The following is a 26,329-nucleotide window of genomic DNA, read 5'->3' as shown; positions in this document are numbered from 1 at the left end:
GCATCTCGACCTGACATGATAAGGCACTGTATCAAATGCAAGGATTAATTATTATTATTCCAACCTACGCCACATCCTGCAGCCAGACTCCTAGCTGCTCGCTAAAGGTCGAATCTATTCACGGAGAGCTTTAATAAAATCCCATGGCTCTCACATTGCTCAATAGTCTCTGATTCCCCCATCTACGCAGACAGGCCGAGAGAGAGAGAGAGAGAGAGAGAGAGACTCAACAAATGTGCCTGAACGTTAATGGTTAAAACCTATCTGTTACGGGGGGGTGTGTTACTGGCAGACCAGCGTTCAAGACACACACTGTCATTCGGTCTTATACTTGACGACCCTATCATTATTAATAATCAAGAATAATCAAACAGCGCCTCATCGCGCCGTCAAGACGGCTCAAAAGCGCTTCACGGGATTTTTTTTTACCGCGAAGTGCAGTGGCTGTGTGATTTGTAGGTGAACCGCGGCAGCCAGTTTGCACGCAGCAGTGACCCACAAACAGCCGTGGATTGAGTGATTGATTTTTCTTATTCCCCCCCCCGCCCCGGAAAGCAATCCGCCAATCGACTAAAATTCTGATATAATAAAAATGCGATACGATAATATATTAGAATAATCTGATATAATGAAAGCCTGATATCCGAGTGGGATCATTTTAGGGATAAACCCCCTTTGTCTAGAATTCCGGAGGCACTGCAGTCATTCTTGTTACTGAGAGGTTAAAATAAAAAATCGGGAATTTGTAGAGCCTACAAACAGCAGAGGTTAAAGCACTTGTCTCAGGAAATCAGCAAAGAAACTGACTTTTAATGACGTACGTCCCCTCGTCCCTGAATGCGTGACCTTTTTTAATTATTAACTCCATGCCAAGAGAAGAAAAGGCCCTTTTAATATCATTCGCCCTCCCGCCCCAGGGTTATGATTTTATTCCCGCAAGCCCCGCGGCGAATGGTTTCTCCGCGCACTTTCCCCCTCCGTCTGTGTGTCCGTCCGCCCGTCCTCCCACCCCGCCCCTCCACCACCACCACCACCCCCCTTCTTCTCCGTCGCACCCAAGCTTAACTCTCGTGTCAGAAAGGCTTGGGTCAGAACAGTCAGGATGTGGCAAGTGGCAGAGGTGAATCCGGGTTGAGTTCACCAGACGTGCACACAGAAAGATGTGTTAACCTACTTATACCTATTGTATGTACGTACGGGGTGACCAAAAAACCCCGACACCATTACAGTGTCTAATAAGTCTCAAAGAAGCTATGGTATTTGGGTTTTTTTTTTGTTAGATGATAGTGTAGTTTATCACGACCTTTTCGGTCAGCCTGTGTGTATACAGCGACCCCTGCACCCCCTCAAGCCCAGGTGGGCGTACGCAAGGAATGCGGAGGTGGGTGGACAAGTGTGTGTGTGTGTGTGTGTGGGTGGGTGGGGTGGGGAGAGGAGGATTGGGGGTGGGGGGGGGGGTTGGAGAAAAGAAGATGTGCGCGCGCGCGCGTGCGTGCGTGTGTGCGTGTGTGTGTTCCGAGGAGCGAGAAGAGGGGAGAAGAGCGAGCGGGGGGGGGAAGAGAGTAGCCACAGAGGAGGGAGAGAAACGGCTTGCTTTGCTCTGATCGCTCTCGGCTAAAAAAAAAAAGAAGAGACCAAGCGACCGACAAAGAAGGAAATGTCAGTAATGAAAAAAAAATGCGAATGTAAAAGAAAAAAAAGCTGTTGTATTTTTTCATGTACCTACTGAGAACAGTGTCGTCTCTGTGGCTGTTCTGGTAGCGTGTGTTGGTTTAACAATCGTCCAACCCTCTTGTCTTGTTGTTTTTTTTGTCTCTCCTCTGCTCCCTTGTACCCACCCTGTCCCCCCCACAGGCTGTGCATTTGTTACGTTTTCAACAAGGGCAATGGCACAGAATGCAATCAAAGCCATGCATCAATCTCAAACCATGGAGGTACTGTAATATCTGCCCTTTACTTGTTTCTTTGTTGGCGGGGGTCGTGTGTGCGTGCGTGTGCGCGTGTGTGTGCGTGTGTGTGTGTCTGGGAGGGAGGGAGGGAGGGAGGGGCGGAGGAGGTGGGTGGGCGGGCGGGCGGGCGGATGGGTGGGTGGGTGGATGGTGGGGGAGAGGGGTACTGGTTGGCAATGGGTGGGTGGGGTGGGGGTAAGGGGGGTTGAGAGGGGAAGTGAGGGAGGGGAAGAGGGAGAAAGCTGCAGTATATTACCGGTCAAACGGTTTCTCGATTGCGTAGATATGTCTTGCCCACACACACACCCCCGCCGCCGCCACCCCGCCCGCCCTCTCTCCCCTCTCCCCCCGCGAGTCTTTGTGTATGTGTGTGACGTATCGTAGAATTATACAGCACAGAAGGAGGCCATTCGGCCTATCGTGTCCGTGCCGGCCCTTTGAAAGAGCTGTCCAAATCAGCCCCACTCCCCCCCCCCACGCTCTCTCCCCATAGCCCTGCCAGTTTGACCTCCCCCAAGTATCTTACCCGCTTCTCTCTTGCTGTCGAACAAACGGTACTGGCGACGATAATGCCGCTCTGAACTCATCGTTTTTCACCCCGCCCGTCAGCGATACAACCACAGATCTTCGAGCGTCAACCCCAATCACCCCAATAATATAATAGTGAGCGAGCAGTAAACGCGTGGAGTACGGCTCCCGAGGGAGACAGATGGGTGGAAGCAGAAAATGTCATTTGTTTCAAGAGCAAACGAGATAGATTTCTGCTAGAAAATAATATCTCGGGGATACAGCACATAGTTTGAGCAGACGGCACGTCAAACAACTGCCGGGATGGTGGAAGGTGATCTAAATGGACCTTGGTCTGCTTTTACCCCCCAAAATTCTTATATTCTTCCCTTCTCACCCCTGAAAGTGGTGGTGGGGGGGGGGGGGGTGTAAAAGAGCTTTTAAATCCTGCGAAGCGCTTTGATAAGGATTATAATTATTTCTCTTTCTTTTGAACCCCAAATAAATCATCAGTTCATAAACCGCATCGGTTCTCTTTTTGGGGTGCGAGAGTAGTTGGGGTGGGTGGGGGGGGGGGGCATTGGGATAAGGGGAAAGCGATTCATTCAATATACTGCAGCTTTAATTAACTAGGATGCAAAAATATTATGGGGTGTGGGGGGAAGGCAGGGAAAGAGAGAGATAACTCTCTGACAGTGACGATGCTTTAAAACGCAGTGTCTTAAAACGAACACTAGACTTCCGCAACGTTAAAATTGGTGTATTTCAAGTAAAATGCAAAGAAACAGACAGCCCCGGTGACTGAATGACCTCTCAGATGGGGATGGATTGATGGATTGGTGGGGGGTGGGGCGAGGGAGGGGTGGGGGGGGGATGAAGAGGTAGAGGGTCGATTGAGAGTGGGGGGAATGGGGAGAGGGGCTTCAATGGGAAGGGGAAGAAAGGGATCGGGAGAGTTTGATGTTATCGGTAGCTTTGTCTGCTTGCTGAGACGTTGCAAATCCTGAAGGCGTGTTGGTGTGTGTGCCTCGTGTGTGTGTGTGTGTGTGTGCGTGTGTCCGTGTGCATGTTCGAGGTCTACGATCAAGATCTGACTTTAAACAGGGTGGGGGGGGGGGGGGGTGTGTGTGGAAGGAGTTCAAAAAAAACTTGTTATTTTCTGTTTCTCTCTCATTGTACATGTTGTTTGCATTGTTTAACTCTCTGTGACACTTGTGTTGGATTTTGTTTCGTTTACCCCCGCCTTCCGCCCTCGTTTCCCCCCCCCCCACCCTCACCCCCACCTCCTCCATCCCTCCCTCCCTGCCTGTCTCCCTGTATTTTATGACTAACCCCAAAAAGATGACCCATCGCGACAACTTGCGTCGACCTCCGTAGCAACCGCGTTTACGGGCTGGGGGTTCCCCCCCCCCCCTATTCCCGATTCCTTCCCGCAATTGCCAACTCAGATTAGATTGGGTTACATGACGTCCTTGCATTTGACCGAGCGCCTTGTCCCGTCATTGAGACGTCTCAAAGCCCTCCACAGGGTACACGGCAAAGTGGATCTGACTGTATATATTGGGGGCGAAACGCCGCAGCCAATTGCGCACGGCAGCGCGTCCCCACAACCAGCCGTGGATCGAAGTGACCAAACTGTTACTGCAATGGCACTCGGTGTCACCGGAAAATCCTGTGAAGCGCTTTTGAGACGTCCTTCCCGCGCGTGGAGGCGATATTCCCAATGCAAGGATTATTAATTTTTTTATTCGTGTTCCGCTTAAACATATTTGTTTGGGCCTCCGCGGTGTGCACTCGTTGTGTTTGTCGAGGCGCAGTGTTACACAGGGTGGGGCCATGAGGGGCGTTGACAGTAAGCCCCTGCTTTCATATAAACAGCCCCCCCCCCCCCCCCCCCCCCCCACAGCACACGCCTTCTCCAACCCCCACAATTTCAAAGCTACAAACTACAGAGAACTCCTGATAACTTGACACCCTGGTTGAACTTGCCACTACCACTTAAGCCATCGTGCTATCACTATCCCGGCCATAGTTATTGAAGCATTTATACCTATAGTGGAGTCTTGTAGCTCAGTGGTTAGAGCACTCGCTTTGCAAGTGAGAGACCTGAGTTCAATTCCAGGCAGAGGGCGAAACCTTGGGCAAGTTTCCTTACTCCACACAGAGCCTAATAATAATCCCTCCAAAACCAAAAACAATATAAATTGGTCATTTTCAATCCACGACTGTTTGTGGGACATTGCTGTGCGCAATTGGCTGCCGCGTTCGCCCACAAATATACAGTCAATTCACTTTACTGTGAAGCGCTTTGGGACGTCCTCCTGACGTGAAAAGCGCTATATCAAATGCAAGGATTATTATTATTATTATTATTACGCCTAACTCGTCACTCCTGATAACTCGTCACTGGGCCCTTTTCCCCTTGGAGCGAGGCGTTATCATCAGGAGTTAACTGGACTTTGCTGCTACTGGGCTGGAAGTGGTCCCCCCACTTGACCACATTTCCTGACAACCTGTTCCAGTCCTTGTTTACCGATAATTTGCGGAGTTTAACCAACTCAAACCGCACACTGTCCATTGACAGCTGTTGTCTTCACAGGTTTCCCCCTGCCAAGTTCACGTCGGTTTGATAGCTCCTCCATTGGAGTTCAGCCACTCCAATCCCAACTCCCTTCAGCATCAGAGAACACCCTCAGAAGCTCGAAAGCCCCATAGTTTCTCGGTTCAAGTCAGCCTCTCTTTAAAGTGGGGGCGGTTGGTTGAAGGCAGGGGGTGGGGTGGGTGTGAGGGTAGAGGGGCTTAAGTTAATGGAAGAGTTCGAGGGGTGGTATTGATGGTGAGGCGGTATTTTCGCTGATAGGAGAATCGAGAGTGAAGGAGGGTGTGATTATGATTGGGAACGTGAAAGGGGGAAATTGGGGTGAATTCTCTCACGGAGGGTTGTGAGTTTGGGGGACTTGCTGGGACGCTTGTTGGAGCCAAGTTAGAGAAGCTGGTGTGGACGAGGGTTTTGAGAGGGGACGGGGAAAGGGCGGGGAATTGGGATTAGGTCATATGGCTTAGTTGGAGGAACAAACACTGATGCCAGTAGAGGAGGGGAGTGTTTTGGGGTGGTGTGGGGGGGGCCGGATGTGTGGAGGTTGAAGGGCTTCTGTTGTGACGCAGATATGTACTGTCCTCACAAGATCAGTTTGGATGAAGGAAGCCCTTCTGCCTAACCAATCCCATCCCTTCCAAACACCCACCCTACCATCCGCCTATCACAGACTTGAGCGAAATACGTTCCCAGTGTCGTGGCCTCCACCACACTTCCTGGCAATCTGTTCCAGTCGTTGATTACCAATAAATTGCGGAGTTTATGGAAGGCAGTTCCCAGGATAAGGAGCTTCAAAACAGTATAATAAGAGGATTAAGGAGGCAAAGGACAATTTCAGGGAAGGTTTTTATTTACCCAGAGAGTATTCAACGACTGGAACAGGTTGCCAGGAAGGGAAGGGTGGTTGAAGCCAGGAGTGTGGGCACATTTAAGCCACGGCTTGATGCTGTGATGGGAAGATGGTTAGGGTCGGGTGGGCGTTCAGGAAGGCTGAGATCACAAGAGCGTTCTTCATGCGAAAAAAATCTTGCGAGTCCCTAATCTGCACAACTCGCGCTCCTGGTTACAGAATAAAATTAGAAATTCCACATTTTAGATCCCACAATTCCCACCCTCCCTACACACACCTACCCACACCCACACCAACAACAACGTGCATTTATATATCGCACCCCTTCACGTACGATAGCATCCCAGAGCGCACTCTCACACACTCACACACACACACACACACATTCCCAATCGCCAGCTAAAAGTTGATGCAGGTTTTTCGGGGGGAGTTTTGCTACTTTTTGTAGGTTTATGTCTGTCAAAACATTAAAAAGAATAATTTGATGAACAGAGCCAAAAAAAAAGCAAGGGACTAAAGGGGAGGGAGGGAGGGAGGGAGGAAGGAGAACAAGAGCTCATCTGTTAACATTTCAGAAATCTGATTAAATCACCTTTGCCTTTATCTTTATTGAGCAATGTACTTGAATTACTATTCATTTCTGTTTGTGGATCGAACCCAAGTAACAATGGTGTTTTGTACAGGAAGGGATTGGGGTGCAGGAAGAGAAAGTCTCATGTATCGATAGTTTTTTATATAGTATATATTATATATCTAGACTTTTTACAAAAAATGTATTAAAATGTTCACTTTGAAAAGATTTTTTACGTTAAATTTTGTATTTTTTTTTAACTAACGAAACTTGCCCTCCGAAAAGCCTAAAGTCTTTACAGAAATGTGTAAAAAAAACGTTCACTTTGAAAACATTTGTTACGTTAAATTTTGCATTTCGCGTTAACCAAATTACGACGGGATTTTTTTCATGGGGGAGGGGGGGGCGGCGGCGGGGGGAAAAAAATCCTTATTCGTACTGATACCTTCTTCGCAAAAATCTTCAGCTCAAACTTTTTTTTTTCATTTCCATCAACATTTTGTTTAAATTACTATCGCTTAATGTAATTTTTTTTTTCTCAAGTCGTCTTTCGCTCGCTGGACAGGCTTCAAACGAGTAAATTGCCTCAATTGACGGGCGTTGGGGAGGGTGGGGCGGTGGGTGGGTGGGTGGGGGGGGGTGTTCTTATGTTATTGATGCTTTGATGCCGCGGTGGGAAGGTGGTGGGATGGTTGTCGTGGAAGGATGGGATCAGAAGGACACACACACACATCAACAACAATTTGCACTTATATAACGACCCACCACCACCACCACCACCACGTAGGACAGTGTCTCCGAGCCGGTGGGGTGGCGAGACTTGATAAAGGGAGGGGGGAGAGAGAGAGAGAAGGGGGGAAAGGCGGAGGGATTGAGGGAGAGTAGACACGCGCAGAGACAGACACACGCGGAGCCCCCACCCCTCCTCCTCCTCCTCCTCCTCCTCCTCCTCCTCCGGTAACCGAGCCTTTGTCTGTGTCCCGTGGCAGGGTTGCTCGTCGCCCATTGTGGTTAAGTTTGCCGACACGCAAAAGGACAAGGAGCAGAGGCGTCTACAGCAGCAACTGGCTCAGCAGATGCAACAGCTGAACTCAGCGACGTGGGGAAACCTCACTGGCCTTGGTGCACTAGGCCCACAGTACCTGGCTGTAAGTGGTCAATGGGGAACCAAGACCAGTGGCGAAATGGGAGCAAAGGAAGTATTCGTACAGCAAAACATGCACACAGTCAGTCATTTTTTTTTTCTTTCTTCCTTCCTTTCTTTGCCGGCGGAGCGTTTTACCCGGGCGTGCGAGCGAGCGAGCGAGCGTGCGTACGTGAGAGCGAGCGGGCGGGCGGGCGGGCGGACGGAGCAGGATGTGGAGTTACTTTTTTCACCCGTTGTTTTTCTTTTTTCGTCGGCGCGCCCTTTTCAACGGGCGATGGAGAGAGAGAGAGAGAGAGAGGGGGAGAGAGAGAGAGAACGGAAGAGAGAGAGAGAACGAAGGAGAAAGAGAGAGAGAGAGAGATAGGGGTAGATAGACTGTGGGGAAAGTGTAAAGGTTGATAGAATATCGGATGTTAGGATTCAGTTAACGACCACCTGAACAGGAGCAGACGGGACCTCGGTTTACCGTCTCATTCCGAAGGACGGCGTCCCCCCCCCCCTCACACACACACCCCCCAGCGCTGCATTGGAGCGTCAGCTTAGACTGTGTGATTCCGAGTCCTGACGTGGGGGCTTGAACCCACGAGAGAGAGACAGAGAGAAAGATAGAAGTTTTTATGCTGTGGTACAACTACCACCATGTTACTTTTGTGAATTTTATTTCACGGGATGAATGAAGAGTGTCAATTGTGAAGGATATTCAACCCCCTTCCTCCCAAAATCGTTCAAGAGCTTTGACAAAATGCTGCACGATCCCAAATGATGCCTCTGAGGGTCTCCAGGTTCTGATGATGAGAGATTTCAGGACTAAGGCGCCTGTTGCTAATGGTGGCTGGACAGTGACGCCAAGGTTACTGTGATTCGACGCCGGGGGTGGTGGGGGAAAAATGCAGCCACTTTAAGAATTCCCAAAGTTCTGGCATTGTACAAAGAGCGACGTCGGAAGGAAGGAGGGAGGGAGGGAGGGACTGTGCGATCAAAAGAGAGAGAGAGAGAGAGAGAAAGTATTTACGCTGTGGTAAAAAAAATTACCGCCAGGTTTTGTGCATTTTATTTCACGGGATGAATAAAGAATGTCAATTGTGAATAATATTCAACCCCCTTCCTCCCAAAATAGATGTTATGTTATGCAGCTATATATATATATATATAGAGAGAGAGAGAGAGAGAGAGATATCAGCTGTATCGGACTTGTTATTTTGCTGCCGCTGTTTCAAAAGTTTTGACTCGAAGTTTATTTCGTCCCATCCAGGGACGAGCAGAGTAAATGTTTGCGTTGCTTCATATTGTCGCGTCTGTAACCCTTTCCTGTTTCACGTGATGTTGTCACAAGGTTGGCTTTTGAATCTCTCCTCCGCCCTAATCCCCACCGACCCCCACCACCGCCTCTCATCAAGACCTTCCTCTTTTGATCGGTTGTGGCGGATTGCTTTCCAGGGGCAATCATCCTTCCCCCCCCCCCCCAAAAAATAATAATGCGGTGACTCAATCCACGGCTGTTTGTGGAGACACTGCTGTGCGCCATTGGCTGTCCTATTTCGCCCACAACATGCACAGTGATTCCAAGCGAGAGGACCCGGGTTCGATTCCCGGGCAGAGCGAAACGTTGGGCAAGTTTCCTTCCTCCGCCCGCCTCTGTTCACCGAGCAGTAAGTAGGAACCCGGTTGTGAGTCGATCGGCGGATCTCTTTTCCGGTGGTAATAATTCCTTAAGAAAAAACAACTTGAGAAGAAGAATTCGGTCAGTCAATCCATTGCGGTTCGTGGGGGACGCTGCTGTGCGCGATTGGCTGCTGCGTTTGGCCCGCAAAGTACACAGGTCAATTCACTTCACAGTGTATTCTGTGAAGCGATTTGAGACGGCTCGACGAGGTGACGGGGAGCTGTCTCAAATGCAAGGATTATTATTATTATATTATGATTACAACGGTGCACTCTGTTTGTTCACAGCTCTTACAGCAAGCCACCTCATCCAGTAACCTTGGGGCTTTCAGCGGCATCCAACAAATGGCAGGTGAGTGGAAAGACTTTTTGTCCCGACATGGGGGTTCGAAACCCACAGCCTTCTGACTCAGAGGCAAGTGTGCTAACGACTGAGCCGGGCTGACACGCCGTGAGCTCAAAGGCCTGTTTCTGCAGAGTAGCATTCTCAGACTCGTCTGAGGGAGGGAGGGAGGGAGGGAGGTGGGGAGGTGCTTTTACCTGAGTTGCGCTGAGCCGATGTTGCAATGAGAACCTCTTGATGTCAACACCATAACAGACCTGATGAGGATTGCCTGTAATTATCCAGCTGTCACTTCCTAACCATCGGTGAGTGGCAGGGACTTCTAACAACTGGCATCTGTTCCTGCTTATTGATATGCAGATTTATGATAACGACAGCGTACTTACTGTGAGACGAGATGAGAGAACGAGCGCGATGGGTTGCGCTTTTACACGCCCTTTTTTTCCAGCGCTTTCAAATGAAACCTGGATTTCAAAGTTTCACACAACGAGCCACGTAGCGACCTTGCAGGACGGAAACAAGCCATTGGGGCCCAACTTGCCCGTGCCCGTGTTTTCGTGTCACACCGTCAATGAATTCATTCCAATTTATTAGAACAGTGACGTTAAATGGTAGTTCGGGTCCTGAGCTAGGCTCAACTGTCGACCATCCTAACTCCCTCTCTCCATACGCTGTTCTACTCGCTCTGTGTTGGGGGTAACTGCTGGATTCTCGTCAACTAAACCAGCATAGCTTGCCATTCAGAGCCCCTGTCTGGCAAGCTTTCCCGCTGCTCGTCCAGCTAGGGCCACTCTCCCCGTTAGTGCTTTGACTTGCAGGGTTAACGGGAGCTGAGGGGGAGGATTCCCTGTGACTGGTCGGCCCTTCAAGGTCCTGCCGATGAGCCAGGCCGGGCTGGGCAGTCCCTGGAATACTGTAGACCCCCCTGGCTCAGGAACCGGATCAGGAGACCGTCGCAGAGGGCTGGGCTCGATTCGGAAATTCCGTTGCCTCCGGAAGTCCTCGTGAGCTGAAAATCAGCCACTTTCAAGATGAACGACTCTGTGTGGCGGTGGTGGGGGGGATGGTGGAACGAGCGGACGGGTTGTTCACATGCATCGTGAACACGACCACTTTATAACCAGATTTGTTCTCTGAAGAAGCTTGTTTTAATAGGGCATAAAATCCCATTAAGCGCAAATCTCGTACCTGCTTAATTTGGGTGCACACAGAGAGTGACCTTCATCTGCTTTAAATGAGTAAAAAACGAGGAATTAATGGTATTCTAAAGAGTGGATGGTTATTTAATAAATTAGAAACTTTCTAATGAGTAATATCAATTTGCGGAGCCCGGCCCGTCGGTGCAATTAATTTAATGTGCGATCGAGCGGCGGAGTTTAAAGGGCAAAGTTTCCGGCCGGGGATGCGTGTAAAATGTCACCGCGCTTGTTTGTGCTAATTAACGTCGGTCGGTGGACTTCTGACGCCGGCAGAAGCCAATTACCAGGTTGCTTGTTATCCGTGCGCACGTGATCGCAAAGGGATCGGAGTACAGTGGGGATACAGGACAGCATTTGACCCGTTTGATGTGGAATGTCAGCCCGGCTCAAGTGGTCAGGCTCTTGCCTTCCCCCAACTCAAAACAGGTGGTTGTGGATTCAAGCCCAATATTGGGCCTCGTGTAGTCTAGACTGACACTCCATTCCCACTCTCGCCCCCTCCGCCCCCATTCATTTCCCCCGGCCCGGGTTACCTTCACCAGTAAAACTTCCTTCAAGGCCCATCTCAAGACACCCTCCTCTTCGACCGTGCTTTCGGTCACCCTCTCGCTCCTACCACCCACCCCCAAACTCCCATCCTCTTCCCCCCCCCCCCCCCACCCACCTCGCTGCCCTCCACCCCTCCTGATCCCAACCCCCAGCTCGGATCCAAATTCTTCACTGTCCAGCGCCTTGGGATGTCCTCCTGACGTAACAGGCACTATATTATTAATAATAATAATCCTCGCATTTGATGTAGGGCCTTCTCACATCGTCGAGACGTCTCAAAGCGCTTCACAGGCTATACTGTGAAGTGTGGTGACTGTATATTTTGAGGGCGAAACGCGGCAGCCAATTGCGCGCAGCAGGGGTCCCCCCACAAACAGCCGTGGATTTTTTTTGGGGGGAGGGATTATTGCCCCCAGAAGAGCGATCCGCCAATCGACTAACAAACTGGGTTCCTACTTACTGCTGGGTAACCAGAGGGCGCGTGTGAGCGCGCGCGTGTGTGTGGAGTAAGGAAACTCGCCTAAGGAATCGGACCCGGGCCCCTGCGAGGCGAGGGCTCTCACCCACTGAGCTACAGGGCTCCGTCTGACTCATTGCATCAATCTAATTCCCTTTAGGAATGAACGCTTTGCAGCTACAGAACCTGGCTACCCTCGCAGCCGCCGCAGCCGCAGCCCAGAACAACGTGGGGAACACAAACACAAACCCTCTTAGCTCGACCTCTAGTGCACTCGGTGCCCTGACAAGTCCAGGTAATCAACCCTCCGCCTTTCCTTCTTAAACCTTCCTCTTCTCTCTCTCTCTCTTCTCTCTGTCTCTCTCTCTCCCTCCCTCTCTCTACGGTGAACAGTCGCCCAGTGGCAGTTAGCTATTCTCCTGGAGTCCTCAGTGGGTTAGAGTGTTCGCCTCGCAAGCGAGAGGGGACCCTGGTTCGATTCCCGGGCCGGTCGGGGTGAAACACCAGGCGAAGTTTTCTTACTTTCCACACGCACGCGCGCGCGCCGCGCCCTCTGTTTGCCCAGCAGCAAGCGGGAACCCGGTTGTTGGTCGATTTTCCGGGGGCGGGGGGGGGTAATAATCCCTCCCTCAGTTGAAAAAATACTAATAATTTGGCCACTCAATCCACGGCTGTTGTGTGGGACGCTGCTGTGCGCAATTGGCTGCTGCCATGTTTCGCCCACAAAATTTAGAGTCGGTATTATCCCGTGAAGCGCTGTGAAGGGTCTCGAAGAAGTGATAAGGCGCCATAACAAATGCAAGGATTATTATTGTGTTATTATTAGTAGTAGTATGTTTGTTGGCATCTCAGTTCCCAGCATTGTGACTACTCCCTTTCCCCCACCCAACCCCGAACCCCCCCACCCCCAACCCCCCCCCCTCCCACCATCCCACTAGTCCACCAGCATTGATCTGTCGCCATTTACTCACACCACAAGGCAAGAGTTTGTTCCCAAATCCTACTTCGAAATGTTATGCTTTAAGAGGTTGAGTAACGAAGCAGTAATTGGTGTTCGCGTGTGTGAATAATTTTGCGTTCATTCCTACAGTGCAATGGGGCAACAGCAATATGCAGGGATCATTCCCAGGTGTGTATTCATTTCCCCAATCACCTTTTTCCCCCCCCCCACCCCTCTTTTTTTTGGCGACAGTATATTTTTTTCCTCTCTCTCTCTCTCTCGTTCTCTCTCTCTCTGGTTTTCTCCCCCTCTCTCTCTTTGTTCTCCTCTCTTTTTTTCTCTTGCTTCCTATCTCTCTCTCTCTCTCTCTCTCTCTCTCACACCTGAAAAAAAAAACGACTTGCAAGGACCTAGGGCAGGACTGAGAGGGGATGCGGTTGGGCTGGGAAGGAGGGAGAACTTCCCCGAGCCCGGGTCTAGATGCTGTAGGGTTTACTCTATGGTTGTTCTAGAGTTTACGCGAGTCGGTCTAGGTTCATACGTTAGTTATTTCCTGTACGGTTGTTCTAGATTTTATTCAGGGTTTTACGCCGGGGGTTCTGGTTTTTTTTCTCTCGCGCTGGTCGATCTAAATTGTTACTCTACTCGGGTCATTCTAGATTTTACTCTGGTTTACGCACCACTTCAGAGCATCCGGAAGTTTGGCCACTGGCAGAACGCAGCTTTAACTTAAGTTAACCTCGAGGTCGGGTATTTTCTGTGGTTTTTAACAGAAACAGAGAGGGAGAGAGGGATGGGGGCGGGAAAGAGAGAGAGAAACAGCTTCAAAATTAAGGCTGTGCTTAAGAATTTGGTGAATTCTGGCCTCTCTGAAACGCAACGTAATCACAGTAAATCTCGAGGAGTTGATGAGTTTCCTCCCCAGCGTTGTGGGGGAGAGTTGTTGCGTATCAATCTAACATCCTCTCAGAGGGACTGAGGAGCAAATCGTGACGGGGGAAGGGAGGGGGGATTGATTGGAGGCGGAGTGGGGGGAGGAACGGAGGATTCATCTGATCCTTCTTTGTCCATCCCACCCCTCCCCGCCGCCCACCACTCCCACCCCCAGCCCTCTCACCGAGTATTTTTGTAGTACGGGGGAGAGGAATGCACTTGGGAAACGTCCTGCTCTATCCACGACAAACAACGTAGTGGTTAGAGGGCTCGCCTCGCAGGTGAGAGGAGCTGGGTTCGATGCCCAGGCAGGGCGAAGCCCTAAGCCGTCTCGCTCTCTACCTGCGGCACTTAAACTGACAGCGAGCGATGGCTTCTGATCTCCCAGCTTCCGCCAGGCACCTCCGCACAGCTCACGTTTGCAGCGAGGACGATTGTAGGTCACTGATGGACCGATGGACATTGTCCTTCACCCTTTTGCATGCCGCGTGGAAAAAAGGGGTCAGGGTACGAGGGTGCGAGGCCGGGTAGGACGTGAGAAGCCACGTGTGTTTTGAGTACGGTGGGCGCGATCCAACCCGGGAGGGGGATGCAGGGGAGGGGGAGAGAGAGGGAGAGGTGTGCGGAGAGGGGAGAAGTGGGAGAGAGGGCAAATATGCCGCATTGTTTTGCTTTCAAAATTTTCCTCTCTCCTCCCGCTCTCCCACCCCTTTTGAAATTCACCAGTAAAATGGCTTGTGTGTCTTATTTTTCTTCTTTCTCTTTCTCTCTCTCTCTCTCTTCCTTTCTCGTACCCTCTCTCTCTCTGTCTCTCTCTGTCTCTCTGTCTCTCTCTCTGTGTCTCTCGCTCTCTCCCCCGCACACGTCCTGTCCTCCCATCGATGCAGTCGCTGGGACAAACGCAAACTCGAGCGCTGGTGCTGCTATGAACTCTCTAACCTCTCTGGGGACGCTCCAGGGACTGGCTGGAGCAACGGTTGGATTAAATAATATTAATGCACTGGCAGGTAATGTATACTATGTAGGGGATGAGGGTTAATTAGTGGAGTGGATGAGGGTGGAGGGGTGTGGTGGGGGGTTTGGGGTGTGGGGAGAGCGCGAGAGGGTCTGTGTTTGTGTGTAATAGACCACAGCACCATCCAGTCACAGCGAGATTCCCTTCACCAACTCGCCTTGGCGCTTTTCAAGAGCAAAGATTGGACCCGGGTTCGATTCCCGGGGCAGGGTGAGACCTTAGGCGAGTTTCCGTACACCGCACGGCAGTAAACCCGGTTGTTAGTCGATTGGCAAATCGCTTTTAAGGTAATAATCTCTTTTTTAAAAAATAATAATAATAATAATTCGGCCGCTCAATCCATGGCTGTTTGTGGGGAACGCTGCTGAGCGGAATTGGCTGCCGCCTTTCGCCCACAAAATACACGGTCCATCCATCTCACAGTATGTTCTGTGAAGCGCTTTGAGACGTCTCAATGACGTGGTAAGGCGTATCAATTGCAAGGATTATTATTTACCCGGAGAGTCGTTGCGGCCCGGAATGAACTGCCTGAAAGCGGTGGTGGAAGCCGATTCGAAACGGGAATTGGAGTGGGTACTTAGAAAGGAGTAAGAGCGGGTGTGGGAGCTGGACTTGTCGGTAGCTCTTTCTAAGAGCTGGCACAGCACGATGGGCCGAATGGCCTCCTCCTGCGCTGTAAGATTCTGCGATTCGATTTTTGTTCCGCCCGCAAAGCGCACAGTCACTACACTTTACAGCGTATAGACCCCGCCAAGCGCTTTGAGACGGCTCGAAGACGGGATAAGGCGCCGTATCAAGCGCGAGGATCATTATTAGGAGCGAAGGCGGGTTCATTGGGGGCAGATGGGCCCTGCTCTCGTGCAATAGCGGGACAGGCCTCGAGGGGCCCAAAGCGGCCTCCACCCCTCTCCCCCCCGTCTCCGCCCCCGTCTCCGCCCCCGCTCCTGTTCCTTCCCACCTGCATCGCGTTCCGAGGTCGGGGGTGATGCGATTGAAGTTGTTCCCGATGCTCCCAGGTATGGCGGCTCTGAACGGGGGTCTGGGGGCCAGCAGTCTGACGAACGGCACGGCGGGCACCATGGACGCGCTGACCCAGGCTTACTCAGGAATCCAGCAGTACGCAGCCGCTGCCTTGCCCACGCTATACAGCCAGAGCCTGCTTCAACAACAGAGCGCGGCCGGCAGTCAGAAAGAGGGTGAGTGAACCAGCCCAGCGGGCGGGTGGGGGGGGTGGGGGAGTGGGGCGCCAGGTTGGCAAGAGGGGCAGCTCATCACGCCAGCCACTTAAATCAGGGAGGGTGGGTGGGTGGGTGGGTCCAACCTTTTTTGGTCGCTTTGAGCAACGCCTACGAACCCGGGTGCAGCAACATTTTTTTTTGTTCGCCTTTCCTTTTCCCCCTGAAACATAACGGAACGCTTACGGGTTATGGGGGGGGTGGTAGAGCGAGCGCGGGCGGATAACACACCCCCACCACCATCCCCCGGCTGGCCAAAGTCATGCTGTCAATTTATTATGGCCTTTTCGAGGGTTTATGGCCTTGTCGAAGGTTTATATTTTGGGGTCAGGCCGGGTGTCCGACACGTGCGGAGGCTCCCATCGCCGTTGCTTAAGAGTATCCGAACCGAGCGAGGAATTCCCTGCGTCCCACCTACACACACAGGAACCCCAGAGATAGATCGTTGGAGGTACACATCCTTCTATAACACAAGGCTTAAGATAAAAACACTTATTTTTCTGGCTGGAGGGATGTGGGCAATGCTGTCCCCCAGGGGTCGGAATTGGGACCTGTATAAATGACCCGGACTTGGGTACGGGGAGTACAATTTCCAAGTTTGCCGATGATGCTAAGTCAGGAAAAGTAGTAAGCAGCGCGGAGGATAGGAGCAGACTGCAGAGAGGACAGAGACAGACTGGGAAAATGGGCAGACAGGTGGCAGATGAAGTTTAATTTTGGAGAAATGCGAAGTGATGCGTTTTGAGAAGAAGAAGAATGAGGAGAGGCACTATGAGCTGATGGTACAACTTAAAGGGGGGCAAAGAACAGAGAGACCTGAGGGTTCATATAAGTAAATCATTGAAGGTGGCAGGACAGGTAGATAAAGCTGTTAAAAAAGTATACGGGATACGAGGCTTTATAAATAGGGGCATAGAATACAAAAGTCAGGAAGTTATGATGAACCTTTATAAAACACTGGTTAGGCCTCAGCGAGAGACGGTGTTCAGTTCTGGGCCCCACACTTTAGGAAGGATGTCAAGGCTTCGGAGAGGGTGGACAGGAGATTGACCAGGATAGTACCAGGAATGAGGGGCTTCAGTTATCGGGAGAGGCGAGAGAAGCCGGGATTATTCTCCTTGGAGCAGAGAAGGTTAAGAGGAGACTTAATGAAACGCTCTGAGATGCCGTCCGGCGTGGAGGGCGCTATATAAATCCAAGTTGTTGTTGTTATAAAAGTTCTCAAGGTAATGAGGGGATTCGATAGGGCAAACAAGGAGAAACTTATTCCCGCTGGCGGGTGGGTCGGTAACCCGAGGACATCGATTCGAAATAGTTGTTAAAAGAAACAGAGGGGCGGGGAGGAGAAATGTTTTCGCACAGCGGGTTGTTGGGACCTGGAATGCATTGCCTGAAAGGGTGATGGAAGCCGATTCCATAACAACTTTTAAGAGAGAAGTAATTATTTGGGGTGGACAAGTTTGCAGGGCTTTGGGGAGAGCGCGGGGGGAGTGGGATTGAATTGGACAGCTCTTTTCAAAGAGCCGGCACAGACACGATGGGCCGAATGGCCTCCTCCCGTGCTGTATGATTCTACGATTCTATGATTAATATCCCTTTGCCCAGCCCCGACCCCGCGGATTTGCTTTCTATTTTAGCCGCCAGTTTGAAAAAAATATAAGATTTTATCGCCAGTTTAACGCGTTCTTAAATCAACACAGAGGGGCTGCTTTGATTGACCTCAGAAAGCAATCGCCCCTGTGCACTCACTAAACACTCGGGCAGCGTAATTGGTGTGTGGGAGCCTTTTATTGCCTTGTATACTCAGGGGGCCGGAGGCATGTTCTTACCTAATTCAGGCCGTTGAGTTATTGCTTTTAATTATTGTAGTATCTCGCCCCTTTCTTGGTTGCTGGGAGAGGGAAAGCTCAGAGCTGTGAATCAATCACTGACAGATTTGCAGTTGATAAACAGTACAGCATTTCCCCAAGCTCCATCACCCCCCCCCCCCCCCACACACACACAACACACACACAAATACACACACAGCAACCACCACCCCCCCCCACTCACACCCACCAGTCCTGCATGGGAGCGGTGGTATGTTGGCGGTATTTGTGGCACCCTGTAGCGATTTGGTGAGAACCACACCTCGAGAGCGAGAGGACCCGGGTTCGATTCCCGGCCAGACTGAAACCTTGGGCGAGATTCCTTACTCCGCGCACACACATACACACACACACGCACACACACACACTCGCCTCTGTTTACTCAGCAGTAAGTAGGAACCCGGTTGTTAGTCGATTGACTTAAGATTTGTCCGTATCTCCTCCGCAGGTCCAGAGGGTGCAAACCTCTTTATCTACCACCTCCCCCAGGAGTTTGGCGACCAGGACATATTACAGATGTTTATGCCGTTTGGAAATGTGGTGTCTGCTAAAGTCTTCATCGACAAACAGACCAATCTTAGCAAGTGCTTTGGTACGTTTGGGTCAGTTGCTGAAAGGAACGTTTCGACTGCGGATAGTTGGGGGAATGGGGGAAAGCAGAGCTATTGTCAACAACAACACCAACAACAATATTTGTATGGCACCTTTCACGTGGGGAGGACGTCCCAAGGCCCTGGATGATCAGTGTTTCGGACCCAGCTATGACAACCTGCCCGCTCCCTCCATTCACCGGGCTCCGTCCACGTCTCCCGCCCGACCCGCCCTACCATCGGTGGCCGGGCTTTCAGCCTCTCTGCCCCCACACTCTGGTACTCCATCCCACGGTCCCTTCGCCTCGCTTCCTCCCTCACATCCTTCAAGGCCGGTCACAAGACCCTTCTCTTCAACCGGGCCTTTGGTCGCCCTCCCACCCCTCTGCCTTCCCTCACCCCTACACCACCCCTCCCCTATGCTCGGGTTCCGACCCCTGACTGTCCAGCGCCCTGGGACGTCCTCCAGACGTGAAAGGCGCTCTACAACATGTAATTTGTTGCTGCTGTTGTTGTTCAAAGCCGGATTGCGTTAATGATATATTATAAGCGCTCTGGGATATTATTAATTAGCTTAATTAATTATTATTAATTAACCGCTCAACCTGCAGCTTGGTGGCGAGATGGCTCGCCTCGCAAGCGAGAGGACCTGGGTTCGATTCCCGGGTCAGGGCGAAAAGTTGGGGCGAGTTTGGTTACTCCACACACAGGCCTCTTGTTTTGTCAAGCAATAAGTAGGAACCCGGTTGTCGGTCGATGGGCGGATCGCTTTTTTCCGGGAGCGAATAATCCCTTCGAAAAAAAAATAAATAATAATTTAGGTGACTCTCAATCCGCGACTGTTTGCGGGGGACACGCTGCTGTGCGCCATCGGCTGCCGCGTTTTCGCCCGCAAAAACCCCACAGTCGGGGGCTGCTCTGCGCCAGAGGCGCGGTGCAAAAATGCAAGTGGTCGTCGTCGTCGCGGTGAGCAGCAACGGCCCACCAGGTTTCCGATCCGGCACAGGCGAAGGTCGGAGAGATCTGGAGGGGTTGGGTAGATAGATCTGGATTGACTCTTGTTTCTCTCTCTCTGTCCCCCTTCCCACACAGGTTTTGTGAGCTATGACAATCCAGTCTCAGCCCAGGCTGCTATCCAGGCTATGAATGGCTTTCAGATTGGCATGAAGCGCTTAAAGGTGCAGCTCAAACGATCCAAGAACGACAGCAAGCCTTACTGAGTCTAAGGGTTGGAGCTTACACGCTGTTGTTTTAAGTTTGTTAGGGTAAGTCCCATGAAACAGCCCGTCTCTGTGCAGAGGCTGAGGAGGATCATTGCCAACATTCATCCAGAGACAGTATCTGACATTACGCTTCCATTTCCCCCTTCCTTCCCTCTCCCCCCCCCCCCCCATCCCCGTTATCCCCTTCCACCCCCCACTTGACGCCCCCCCATCCCCTTTCCCTCCCCCACCTCACTACCCCCTTACCCCACCCTCCCAACCCCCCCCAAAACCCCACCCACCCCCACCCCAACCTGTTTACGTTCAGTATCTTAAATCTTATTGTATTGACGGTATATAATTTTCGCTTTGTTCCGTAGAAGATACGTTTTTTTTTGGGGCGGAAAAAAAATTGATAATAATAATAATAATAATAATAATTAAGATGTCTTAAAAAAAAAGGGGGTTTTTTTCAAAAAAAAAAAGATGATAAAACCGATGTGTGCAATTTTAAGTCCGAAACCACTGGTGCCAAACCCAAGTGAATTGGATGCACCGAAGGTCCTTGTTAAGGACCCAGTTAACCTACGTTGACAAGGCACCGGTAGTTTACAGGTTAATGACGAGGTGCCCTGGCCTGAAAGAGTTTCCAACTCTGAAGCACTAATAATACTTTACGATTATTATTTTAAAATTATTTCTCTCTCTCTCTCTCTCTCTCTCTCTCACACGATCGATCACTCACTCTCTCGCTCTCACCCTCTATACCTCTCTCTCTCTCTCTCTGTTCTCCAGTGAAAATTTATAACGATGGTAACAGCTTAGAATGGAATGACATTTCCTGATCAGATCGCAAGGGTCTTTTCCCCCTTCCCACCCCCCCCCCACCCCCCCCCCCCCACACAACCCCCACTCCCCCCCCAACCCCTCCCCTAAATTGGCAGTTTTGAACGTGTCTGTTATCGCCACGTGTCTCCGCGCGTGGCGTGTCCGCCCGCGCGTCTGCGCGCGTGTACGTCCGCGTCTTCGCATCCGCCCGCGCGTGCAGCGCGTTTGTGTGCATGTTTGCGGCGTGTTGTCCGCGTATGTTATTTGCGCGCGGGCGCGCGGGCGTTCGTCGGTGTTTCCGAGCGCGCGCGCCCGCGCGTGTTTTGTGTCTGCGCGTGCGCGCGCGTGTGTGTTTTTTGCGCGCTCGTGCGTCTGCTTCTCTGTGGAGTGCGTGAGTGTGCGGATGTACCCCCCCCCCCCCCACCCACCCACCCCCCCCCCCCAAAAAAAAAAAAGCCTTTGAGATCTGTTTAGGGGACCTTAGAGAGGAGGGGAGAGGGGGGGGGCGGAGGGGAGTGGGCGGGGAAGTGAGAGAGGGAGGGAGGGAGTGGGGGCGGGCGGGGGGGGGGGGGGGTGGGAATAAAAGGAATAAAATTCAAGGCTAACATTCAATGGCGTTTAAATTTGAAAATAAAAAAGGAGGAGAGCCACAGGGAAGCCTGTAAATTTTATTTGTAAAAAAAGCAGCTCTATTTTTATACAAATTTTTACTGCCTCGGAACGAAGGACGTTATTTATTAACCTTATAGTTAACTTATTGGGGATACCCTGTGAGCGGGACCTATCCTCTAGATTAGTTAAGCCTGCCTCGCAAAGCGCGGGAACTCCACGATGTGCCAAAGGGGGGGGGGAGGATAAAAGGATAAAAGTTATTCCCTGCGATTAAACACGCAAACCCTGCAGCAATTCACACTTTCCCTTCTGTTTTTTTTTGTTTTTGTATTTTTTTTGTATCTCGTGTGGTATTTCCATTCTCCGTAGTCCCACTACGGTTCCATTCTGCGTAGTCCACTGCGGTTAAGTCCAGTCCAGTTTTGTGACCTTCCTCCCCTCTCCTCCTCTCCATCCCTCCCTCCCTCCCACTCCCTCTCTCCGTCCCTCCTTTCTCCCGCACCCTGTTCTTTGTACATGTTCGACAGTAACGATGTGTAGTCCTGTTCGTTTCCCCCCGTCGTTGTCGTCTCCCCCCCACCACCCGCACCCGCACCCCCCACCCCCCACCCCACCAAAAAAAAAACCGAATCCATCTCCTTCGAGAATCTCTTTTGTTTTAAAGCACGGATAGGTTTGTTTTGGGTGTTTCTGTTTGTCTCTGTGTGTGTGTGTGTATCTGTGTGTTTCTGTATCTGTGTGTGTGGGTGTGTGTAGGTGTGTGTATCTGTGTGTGTGGGTATGTGTTTGTGTGTGTATCTGTGTGTTTCTGTATCTGTGTTTCTGTATCTGTTTCTGTATCTATGTTTCTGTATCTGTGTTTCTGTATCTGTGTTTCTGTATCTGTGTGTTTCTGTATCTGTGTTTCTGTATCTGTTTCTGTATCTATGTTTCTGTATCTGTGTTTCTGTATCTATGTTTCTGTATCTGTTTCTGTATCTATGTTTCTGTATCTGTGTTTCTGTATCTGTGTGTTTCTGTATCTGTGTTTCTGTATCTATGTGTTTCTGTATCTGTGTTTCTCTATCTGTTTCTGTATCTGTGTTTCTGTATCTGTTTCTGTATGTTTCTGTATCTATGTGTCTGTATCTGTGTGTGTCTGTATCTGTGTGTGTCTGTATCTGTGTGTTTCTGTATCTGTGTGTGTCTTTATCTGTGTGTTTCTGTGTGTGTGTGTGTGTGTATGTGTTTCTGTGTGTGTGTGTTTCTGTAGGAGTGTATGTTTCTGGTTTTGTTTCTGTGTGTGTGTGTGTGTTTCTCTGTGTGTTTCTGTGAGCATTGTTAAATCTCTCGCACTTTTCCAGCATGCCTTGTGCGTGTGCGTGTGCGTGTGCGTGTGCGTCTTGTGTTTTTTTCCAAAAATAAGAGCGAGCAGTGTGTGTGTGTGTGTGTGTGCGCGCGCGAGTGTGCGCGTGTCTCGTGGAACCTGATGTCCGCGTTTTTTTTTTGACGTTTTTCCACATTAATCCGTGAACAGAGAGGTGGTGGGGGGGGGGGTGCGGTGAGGGTTAGTGTTAATTTTGCAGGGACGGGTGGGGGGGGGGGGGGGGGTGGTGGGGGGTTGTTTGGCGGGGCGGGGCGGGGCGGGATGGGTTGGGTGGGAAGGGGGTGGGTGGAGGGTGCGGGGGTGCGGTACGGGGTTTGGGGGGGAGGGTTGGATTTCCGTTGACGGTTTTCATTCTGCTGCACAAAAAAGAAAAAAAACAGAAAGAAAGAAAAAAATTACTGTGTGTAACTTTTGACTCTTCCTTTTTTTTTGTTTTTTTTTCTCCCCCCCTAGACATCTCCATGCCTGTTAGTTCATCGTTTGCCTAGCATGTCCCCTGTGTGACGTCCAAAAAAAAAAAAAAAAAAAAAAAAAAAGTTCCATCATATGTTTTTTAGTCATTGTTTCCGATGTCTTTTCTGATCTCACATCACACTCGGTCCTTCCGACTCTGATCTTTTTCGACCTTAAGAGAGTCTTTGCTTTTCTGTTCCTGTTGTTGTTGTTGTTGTTGTTGTTGCTGTTCCTGTTCCTGTTGTTGTTGTTGTTGCTGTTGATCGTTTCTGTTGACTGTTGTTCGCTGTTTGATGTCGTCGTCGTGAGATTTTTATGACTATAACTGTGTGGGTTGTTTTTTTTCCCCCCTCTCTCCCTTCCCCTTCGCCTCCCCACACCCCCCCCCCTACACCCCACCCCGCCCACCCGCCCCGCCCGCCCCGCCCCGCATGCTGCCTTTTTTTTGTGTCACTCTGAATTCTACTATGATATTAAGTCAGTCAGTCTGTGACGTGGGGGAAACCCGAGCACTCTTTTTCACGTCCTTTCGCCCCCCACCGACCCACCCTCCACCCCAAAAGCCCGGCCCCCCGCCCGCCCGCCCGCCCGCCCGCCCTCCGGTTCGGGAGAGGCTGAAGAAACTAAAAAAAAAAGTTATTTTACACGAAAAACGAAAACCGCACACACACAAAAAAAAAAATTGTATTATATTATAGATATCAAACGCGTGTATGAGAGAGAGAGAGAGAGAGAGAGAGAGAGGGAGGGGGGGGTCGGGGGTGGTGGTGGGGGGTCGGGGGGTGCGCGGCAAATACACAGCAACGAAAATATTTCTTTCCTTGTGTTTTTTTTAATCTCTCGGTCGATGCGGCAAATGAGCAAAAAGAAGAGAAGAGGTGTTATTGCAAAGGGGAACGGATGGCGGGGGGTGGGGGTGGGTGGGGGGGGGGGCAAGGGAGGAAAGTTCACACCGCTGTCTGTCTCTCGCGCACCCCCCCCCCCCCACACCCACCCCCCCCCCCCACTCCGCCAAACACACAGTCAACCCGCAAAGCCTTTCCGGGGGTAATAACCCCTTCGGGATCAACCCCAAGTAATAACGCGGTACCCTTCGTCGCGGGGACGCTGCGGTGCGCAATTTTTGGCCGCCCCCTTTTTTCCGCCCGCAAAATGCACCGTCCACTCACTTGGCCGCCCGTCCTGCGGAAGCGCTTCGAGACGCCTCGACCGCGGGATAAGGCGCTCGTTCAAATGCAAGGATTATTATTATTAAAATGGGTGGGGGGTGGGAGGGGAGGGAGGGGGTCACCAATTCGGCAAACAGCCGCCCCACGTTTACACAAAAAAAAACATTATCGGGGTTTAAACAAAGAGCTGCCACTCGTCCGGATGGAGAGACTCGAGGGTGGGAGAGAGACTCAGGGAAATTTCCCGATTTTTCCCACGTCCGTCCCTTGAGACGGGTTGGGGGGGGCGGCGGAGGGGGGGGTTTGCGGGGGAGAAAGGGGGAAGAGGGAGAGGTATTCCGAACGCACGTGTGACGCGGACTACTTCGGAGCAAGTTTGAGAAACATAGGGCGATGCTTCCGTGCGGGTTTTTACATTTTTCGGGGCAAGTGTAAAGATTTTTTTTGATAAAAAGGTCATTTTGTGACGGACTTTCTCATCGATTCTCTCTCTCTCTCTCTCTCTCTCTGTCTGTCTATATATAGATATAGATTATATATATAGAGAGAAGAAACCACTTTTTTTGTAGATGAGTTAAACACGAAACCCCGTTTGAAAGGGGGTGGGGGGTGGGAGAGAGAGAGAGAGAGAGAGAGAAGAAAAAAAAAACTACCTATTTGTGTGTCACCTTTCGCTGAACTGATTTCACACACCTGAGACAATCCGCGGTTACGAAACGACGAAATGCACATCAAATGAGCTATATTTTATACTGTGCGAGTCAGTGGAGTGTGTAATTTAAGAAGAAAAAAAAAGGTAAAAAAAAAAGAAAGAAAAACAACAACACCCGGTACAAAAGTTCCTAAACTTTCTCCGGCGCCGGCGGTGGGTGGTGGGGGGTAAAAGATTTTTTTGGACGTCACCGCGATTTTTAAGACTGTCTTATGAAGCGCCGAACGATGGGCTTTTTTTACTTTTTAACGCGAGAGAGAGGATTTTAAAAAGAAAAGTAACACGGATTCCCTGAAATCCGCCGCCCCCCCCCCCCCCCGCGCCCCTCCGCCCCCCAGTCCTTGTTAATTTGCTGAACTCGGTGTTACTCCACACAGAGCCTAATAATAATCCCTCCAAAACCAAAAACAATAATAAATTGGTCATTTTCAATCTACGACTGTTTGTGGGACATTGCTGTGCGCCATCGGCTGCCGCGTTCGCCCACAAATATACAGTCAATTCACTTGACAGTGTGTTCTGTGAAGCGCTTTGGGGACGTCCTCCCGACGTGAAAAGCGCTATATCAAATGCAAGGATTATTATTATTATTATTATTATTTAAATGTCCTTTTCCCCCCTCGCCCCACCGCGCGAACCCCCCCCCCGCCTTCTGGTTTTTTTTCTCGCCAGCACTGCCGGAACGTTCCGCGTCCGGCGAAACGTGATCCCGAGGATGATTTATTCTTTTTTTTTCTTTTTACTTTTTTTTTTACTTTTTCGTCCGGAGAAGGAGGAGGAGAAAGAAAGAAAGAAAGAAACAAACAAACAAACAAACAAACAAACAGACGGTTTTTATTTAGACGACACACAGAAAAAAAAAGAGAAGAGTTTTTTTCCAGAGAGAGAGAGAGAGAGAGAGAGAAAAAAATATATAAATCAAGTCAGGATAGATATTCAGTGCCAAAAAAAAAAAAATAATAATAAATAAATAATAAAAAAAAAACCGCAAAAAAAAATATATATATATAAAATCCCCTTTTTATGAGGGGGTTTTTTTTTCCTATCTCTGCCTCAGTATTTGCAGTGTATCCTTGTGGAAAAAGTAATTTGATAACATGAGTATTTTGTTACTTCAGTGTTTTGTAAGAATCCTCATGTTTAAAAGAGCCGAAAAAAAAACTTTTTAAAAAAAAAGGGGGGGACGGGGGGGGGGAGAGGGGGGTAGGGAGGGGGGTGGGGGTGGGGGGGGGTTTAAGGAAACTTTGTTAAGTTGCTAAACTGTGGTCTCGTTGCCTAAAATTGTTAAAACCGTTTTGCTGTTTTTTTTTCCTTTTGTAACGTGCAAAATGCCCGCGCGCGCGCGCGCGTTGTGTGTGTGTGTGTGTGTGTGTCGTTCGGGATCGTCTTCCCGACCGTTTGCGTGATTGACGTCGCGGTGGCGTGACGTGCGTGCGTGCATTGCGCGTGCGCTCGCGCGCGGAGGGAGAGAGATCACACAAACAAAACCGTTTTTTTTCAAAAAAAACCGTTTTTTTTCAAAAAAAAACGTTTTTTTTCAAAAAAAAACCGCCAGAGAAAGTATGTGCGCGTGTGC

General features: G+C 50.4%; 1 protein-coding gene across 1 annotated transcript in view; it reads left to right on the top strand.

The window, feature by feature from the left end:
* celf2 (CUGBP Elav-like family member 2) overlaps positions 1 to 22,928 on the top strand; it is a gene marked incomplete at its 5' end in the record, with an annotated part of 87,062 nt that extends 64,134 nt beyond the window's left edge. The window contains 9 exon segments of the mRNA NM_001292334.1: positions 1,855 to 1,934; positions 7,463 to 7,699; positions 9,571 to 9,634; positions 11,991 to 12,125; positions 12,921 to 12,959; positions 15,735 to 15,914; positions 18,270 to 18,413; positions 19,504 to 19,676; positions 22,873 to 22,928. Of these exon segments, the coding sequence (NP_001279263.1) occupies positions 1,855 to 1,934; positions 7,463 to 7,699; positions 9,571 to 9,634; positions 11,991 to 12,125; positions 12,921 to 12,959; positions 15,735 to 15,914; positions 18,270 to 18,413; positions 19,504 to 19,631 (1,007 nt within the window).
* Positions 22,929 to 26,329: the final 3,401 nt, after the last annotated feature.

Source organism: Callorhinchus milii, unplaced genomic scaffold, assembly GCF_018977255.1.
Source record: "Callorhinchus milii isolate IMCB2004 unplaced genomic scaffold, IMCB_Cmil_1.0 Scaffold5, whole genome shotgun sequence".
Classification (NCBI taxonomy): domain Eukaryota; kingdom Metazoa; phylum Chordata; class Chondrichthyes; order Chimaeriformes; family Callorhinchidae; genus Callorhinchus; species Callorhinchus milii.
Note: the sequence above shows the minus strand (reverse complement) of the source record. Positions and strands in the feature narration are given on the sequence as shown.